The 6,524-nt window shown below is 53.5% G+C and overlaps 3 protein-coding genes across 3 annotated transcripts; 2 read left to right on the plus strand and 1 right to left on the minus strand.

Annotated features, from left to right (window-relative positions):
• Positions 1-593, minus strand: COCMIDRAFT_28138 (uncharacterized protein; the record flags this gene model as incomplete). The annotated part of the gene is made up of 2 exons (XM_007691884.1): positions 1-158; positions 332-593. 2 exons carry the CDS (start codon positions 591-593, stop codon positions 1-3), a joined length of 420 nt encoding a protein of 139 aa, XP_007690074.1.
• A 533-nt stretch (positions 594-1,126) lies between these two features.
• Positions 1,127-2,371, plus strand: COCMIDRAFT_28139 (uncharacterized protein; the record flags this gene model as incomplete). Its single annotated transcript, XM_007691885.1, has 1 exon — positions 1,127-2,371. One exon carries the CDS (start codon positions 1,127-1,129, stop codon positions 2,369-2,371), a length of 1,245 nt encoding a protein of 414 aa, XP_007690075.1.
• Positions 2,372-3,460: 1,089 nt separating this feature from the next.
• On the plus strand, positions 3,461-5,319 carry COCMIDRAFT_100955 (uncharacterized protein; the record flags this gene model as incomplete). Its single annotated transcript, XM_007691905.1, has 2 exons — positions 3,461-4,374; positions 4,425-5,319. 2 exons carry the CDS (start codon positions 3,461-3,463, stop codon positions 5,317-5,319), a joined length of 1,809 nt encoding a protein of 602 aa, XP_007690095.1.
• Between the last annotated feature and the right edge of the window lie 1,205 nt (positions 5,320-6,524).

A 6,524-nucleotide genomic window follows, 5' to 3' on the forward strand; every position in this document is an offset into this window, starting at 1 on the left:
CTACAGGCCGCTGAGAAACACTTGGTCGAAGGCAAAAAGCAAGGGTGCTGTCGATCTCCTTGATCGCCTTACACAAAGCACGCGGGTTGCTGGTGCTGGTGCTGATGCTGGTGCTGGCGCTGGCGCAGTGGAGACTAGACGGCTGCTGTGTCTACTTACTGTACTGTACGTGTATGTAGTAGTAGTGAGTACTGTAGAGTGAGTGCCCTGCTTACGTGGGTGGTACACAGCATTATGTAGCAGTAGCAGTAGCAGTAGCAGTACCGCTGGTGCTGCACATGCACTGTAGCTGCCTAGACAGTCGTCGAGGTCAGACGCTGCCATCATTCACCACCCCCTCGCCTCTCCTCATGGCCAGGCGCTGCTGCTGCTACGCGTACAGTGTGTGACCAGACGACAATGGGCTGCTGGTGCCAACTGCCATGACGTTGGGTGAGGGCGCATGACAAGGCCATGAACCATGTCGACCCGGATTGGCCATTAGGCACGAAACGCCAGCGGGATCCGGCAGTAGGGTTATACGCCATCCAGGGGTACACGATAGTTGGTCCTTCTTTTTTGCCCTGCCCGGGGCCGTGCCACTCGAAACCCATGCGCCCTCTTCCAAGTCAGTAAACGTCATGTGGCCATGCCAACTCTTTTTGCGTTCCGTCGTCGGCTTGAGTGCCGTCCAGGCTGCGACGAGCTAACGCCCTCTGGGCAGTCAAACGCGACGCCAACCACTCATATCCTCCTGACCCCGTCTGCGCCCAATGAGCCACGCCCGTTTTTCCCGCTTCTCAAGTACACTTGCTATCTCGCCAGTACCGCTTCCTTCTTTTTTTTCTCGAATCACCATTCCCTGCCTGCCGATATCCATCCATCCATCCATCCATACATACATACTGCACAATCCCCCCCCTCCCTCTCGCTTCTTTTGTGCTTCACCTCGCCTGGCCCGCATCCACCCACCCTCGCCTGAAGCCCTCTCTCACCACCAGCTACAAGTACTCTACTACATACACATACACCACTCGTTCCGCGGCTGCTACGGCCATGCACTAAGATCATCACCCGCTCATTCCGCCGTCATAAATACATAGATATATACATATATACTACTTCCTTGCCTCATATGCACAACACCATGGAATCCCGCCAGTCTTCGCCTGTTGCTCGCTCCGCCAGCCCCCGCTACAGCATGCAGCGACAAAGAAGCAACTCGTTCCCCATCATCGACGCCCTCGGATGCACCACACCAGAGGCCCAACTCATCCTGGCCGAGAGCAGAGCTGCCGTCCGGAAACGCCGAGCCCGCCGCAACCAGTCGCTCGACGAGGAGGGCGGCCGACCCTTTGACCCTAGAGACCACATCAAGTTTCTGCAAGAACTCGCGGCCATCCCCACCCCTCAAGAACAACCCACTCCCTTTGGATCTAGCAGACACGCACCCTCGCACTCACGCATCCCTTCAGATGCTACCGACCGAAGCACGTCAACCGTCGTTCCACGTGACGACGGCAGCGGACCTGTCCGGAACATTTCTCCCACGCTAGGAGACTACTCGGCCACTTTGGCCCAATTCATCAAGAACCAGCTAAAATCAATACCGACCTACCAGCCCGGCTCGGATTCTTCATTGCCTTTGTCGCCTCGCTCGTGTCCGGATCTGTCCTTTGCCACACAGTCGTCTCGCTCGTCGTCATGCCCGTCGGTACGCCGCCCAGTCGAGAAACCACGCATCATTGAGATACCCCCGATTCGAGCACCGGTCAAGAGCCAGTTCTCAGCATGGAGCTCGACTGACGAAGACACGGACGACGAGTCGCATGCCCTTACTGAATACGCGCTTTCACTCGAGGACAGCCTTTCCAAGACGAGCAGCCACACGCCTTCAGTACTAGGCTACTACCAAACATCCGACTCCGGCAATGCTTCGTCATTTCTATTTTCGTCGACCCCGCTAGAGGACCAGTCTGAGGCTGATGCCGCCAAGGCATTTAAGTTTCCGTATCAATCAGCGCAACCTAGTTCCTCATCGGGCCAACCGGATTACGACCACTACCCGTCATCGTGTTCCCCTCACCCTCAGCTGACATCCTTGTCGGCTACATCGGCACCGTCGTTCACCTCATCATCCGTCTCACTGTCTTACTTTGACTGCAAGCGCCCATCAGCCATCACGCCACAAATGAAAGAGCGGGTCATTGCGGCTGTGACCCCTCCCCACCTACGCAGCAAGAGACTGAGTGCCATGTCGCCTTGGGATGGAAGTGCACTCGGCACTTCGCACGACGTTTACGTCGAGTCACAACAGCGTGTCACGGTCGACGGCATGTCGTTTGACATGCTACGAGACTTTAATGCCTCAACCCGGCTTACGCCTTGCTAACCATTTTCTTTGTCCATTTCCTGCATCTCCTTTGTTTCTTAGCGTGTGCGTTTGGGGGTGGGCATTTTTCGTTGTACACTAACCAGGATGTTCTAGTCAGCTGGTCTGGCTTCAGGTTATGGGCGCCTTTTCTGCCTACTTCTCACTTGTCGTTTGTTCTTCTCCTTACACGAAATATCGTTTTGTAATTGCGGGTTTGGCGTTCAAGCTAGCCATCACACAGGCTTTTTCTTTTCTTTTCTTTTTTTCCCTCCCTATTCTCTTTTGTCATAGTTGGCTTTTGCTCCATTTTCGGTTCAGCGCTTACCTTGTTCCATGGATTGGCGTTATGGAACATTTGGTGTATGACGAATATACACGACCCGCACAACGCATTGCATTTCAAGGGTGGAGGAAGGACTTGAGGAATTTGTACACGGTCAGGTCGATAGCACAAAGGACGAAGTTGCAGATTGCAAGGCAGAGCTAGTCGGTGGCAGTAGCTGGGAGAGGTGGAGAAAAACCGTATATTTTAGGCACACAATGCAACCATTTTGCCCACCAAGCTTTTTTAGCATCCCGAGCACCTGGGTCGACACATTGCGATGAACCATGAGGCACAGCAGGCCGCCCACGCAATCCAGCGAGTCGCATCTCGACCGCCTGCAAGATCCCGCTCATGCAGACGCGCCGATCTGAGGCCGGGGGTTGGGGGCACGGCTGGCGATCGGTCGAGTGGGGGGCGACGTCTTGTCTGATTGGTCTACTGCCAAACGGCTACTTGGTCACTGGGGAACTCCAGCCGCGCCGCTAGAACAACCATCAACTCTCCATTGCTTCTTTGTCGCAGCCGGCAGTAGCCATTGTCCAACTCTGGTCAGCCTTTATTCCTTTTGTCTTCTTCTCCTGGCTCTCTTGCGCCCTTGCGCCCATCCTTGACTCCACGTTACGCTTCTGTCCCTTCTGAAGAGTTGAAACACACCACCCACCATAATTATCATCTACACGTCTGCGATCGCCATCACTCGTCCTCTCCGTCTTTACTGAACAGTGCGACTAGAAAAGGAAAAAAAACTTAACAGCAGCACAGCGACCCCATACCAGCGCCGCATGGCCGACTCGGATCCGGGCCTCTGGGCCCAAATCCTTGGAAAGGCTGCCTACGAGTTCTCGCTGATGCAGCCAATGCTGCCCACCTACATCCACCTGATCGTCTCAGCCCTCTTTCCAATATACGCCGGCGCACACGCCTCGCTCACACGCCCATCGACCGCTGCGAAACCCGCTAAGAAAAAAAAGAGGTCCAGTACAAGCGATGACGACATGGAGGACGAAGATGAGGACGAAGACGACGAAGACGAGCAGCGCATTATGGAAGGCTTATCGCCCACGGACGCCCTACTTATGCCTCTCTTTGCAGGGATCGCCCTAGCTTCGCTGTACTTTCTTCTCAAGTGGATGAAGGACCCCGCCCTGCTCAACAATATCCTCAATGCCTACTTTGCCGTCTTTGGCATCTTTTCAGTCTCGCGACTAGTCGCCGACCTCCTTGACATTGGCCACTCCATAATATACCCACGCCGACATGTAGTTGGCCGAGCGCTATACCACGTTGACGGTGAGGCGGCCAAGGCAGCTCCGGTAGCTGGTGATGTTCAGAGCAAGCAGCCGCTCGCCACGCCTCTACCAGGTTTCCTTTCCAAGATCCCACTGTCTGAAGGGGCGAGGAATCTGCTCTGGGCTGATCGAGCCATGCCAGGCAACAAATGGACGTTGAAGCTCTACATGCATCGCGTCTTCGCCGGCAAGTTCAAGATGGGTCCTCATGGCATGGTCGGCGTTTTGACTGGGCTTGCAACTGTGGCTTACTTCAACTTGGTCGACAAGCCATGGTATTTGACAAATTTGCTGGGCTTTGGATTCTCGTACGGTGCCTTGCAGCTCATGTCGCCAACGACATTTGCTACGGGTAGTCTGATTTTGGGTGCACTCTTCTTCTACGACATTTACTTTGTCTTTTTTACGTAAGGCGCCTTGTTTATGACACTCCAAACGTAGCTAACACATGCCCCAGGCCCATGATGGTAACTGTGGCGAAGTCGCTCGACGTGCCGATCAAACTCATGTTCCCACGACCGGCTGCAGCTAACGATCCCACCTCAGTCCCCTCACACGCCATGCTTGGTCTAGGTGATGTCGTCTTGCCCGGCATCATGATTGGTCTTGCTTTGCGTTTTGATCTGTATCTGTTCTACCTTCGTCGCCAGACGCGCAGACCCGCTGTTGCAGGAGAGGGCCAAGAAATTGTTGAAAAGCCAAAGTACTACTCGCTAGCTGGACGCTGGAGCGACTACTTCTGGACGCATTCCCTTACAGGCCGGCCACTCTGGGTTGATGCTAAGACGAACGCCGGGACAGAGGATCCGTTTACATTCCCAAAAACATACTTCAATGCTGGCTTAGTTGGCTATGTCCTGGGCTTGCTGGCTACCCTCAGCGTCATGATGATCTGGAACCACGCACAACCCGCACTGCTTTACCTGGTCCCTGGCGTGCTCGGAAGCATATGGCTTACCGCTCTTGTCCGCGGTGAAATCAGCCTAATGTGGAACTATACCGAGGAGATTGAGGACGAAGAGCAGCCGAAACAGCCGACAGAGACTAGCAATGTTTCTGATCCAAAGAGTCCTCTACCGAAGAATGAATTGAGCGACGGACAGGCACCGCAAAAGAAACGAGCTTCAAACCAGAAATCAGATAAAGAAGTTTTTTCCTTGTCCATCGAGGCCCCGTGGCAACTCAAGAAGTCAAATGATGACGATGGCCATGACAACGAACCAAAAGCTACTAGCGAAAAAGTTGTTTCGCAGAGCATTGACACCGAAAACTACAACTGGGTAGCGTCAACCACTACGGCTGTCGAGCGCGTGGATGCTGAGCCCGCGGGCAAACGTCTCCGTGTGAAGTAATGGAAATGAAAAGATTACGTCACATTCTGATCTCTTTCTTTCCCCTTTTCTTCCAAAGGGATTCCTTATGAGGTGGGACATTGGCATCATGGGAACGTCATGCCCGGGTGATTTGACACATAGAGGGTGCATAGCGAAATGGCGTTTTTTTATGTCGAATCTCTTATGGGGTCTTTGGGATGTAACGAATGAATTGAATGCATGTGTCAAATGAACATACGTGGTTCGAATAGTGTTCCGTGAAGCGAGCCTCTAAGTGATACCAATACCCATAACTTTTTCGGTATAATTTGACGAGTTATCCCTTCTCCGCTCTACTCCATCCCCCTTCCCCCCCTATACCAGCTGAACCTCGCTTCTCATGCCTAGCCACCGCGGTATAACTAGCTCCCTTCCAATTGCGATACCACACCGCTGGGTCCATCCTACACAGCCAGCCCGTGAACAAAACCCAAGGTCGCTAGTCATACCCACCTATCCACAAACCCCTCCCCTCCCCTCCCCTCCCCCAAACCCCACACTCATTTCCAATAAATTTCCAAGCCAAACAGATCTACATCGCCACCACCAACCACCATCTCCATCTCCACTCTCAATAGCCTCCCTTCCACCCCCTCATCAAAAAAAAATGAGTCCCCCCACGCCACACTTTGCCGCTTTTAGTGGCTGAAGGGACTCTTTTTTTTGATGAGGGGGTGCTTCCAAGCTCTAAATCTCTCCACAACTCCAATACCCTCTCTCTCTCTCAGTCTAGTCCAAAATTATCCCGCTCAAATTTCAGCAACCCCCCACTCACACACACACATACACACACAATCCACATATAATCTCCTTAACACACACGCACACACACACACCTCTATATTTCCTTTTTTTTCTCTTGCCCCACCTGGGCAAGCCACAGTGGGGGNGGGGGGGGGGGACTTGGCATCTCCATAGCGTAGGTGTAGATCTGGGCGGGTGAAGCCATGGGGGGCCGGGGGTTAGGGGGGAAAGGGAGGCTCCGCGGAATAAGTAGTTGTATGAAACGGAAATGGAAAGGGACTGAGAGGGGGGTTCAGGGGGTATGCATGTGTATATGTGTGTGTGTGTGTGTACGTGTGCGTGGAATGGCGTTTTTGGTGGATAGGGTTGGGGGCTGTGATGTTGATGGTGGTGGTGATGATAGTTTGTGTGGAGATTAGGGAGCGGGAAGGTTTTGGGGG

The sequence above is a fragment of the Bipolaris oryzae genome (genome assembly GCF_000523455.1).
Source record: "Bipolaris oryzae ATCC 44560 unplaced genomic scaffold scaffold_112, whole genome shotgun sequence".
NCBI classification, from domain to species: Eukaryota; Fungi; Ascomycota; class Dothideomycetes; order Pleosporales; family Pleosporaceae; genus Bipolaris; species Bipolaris oryzae.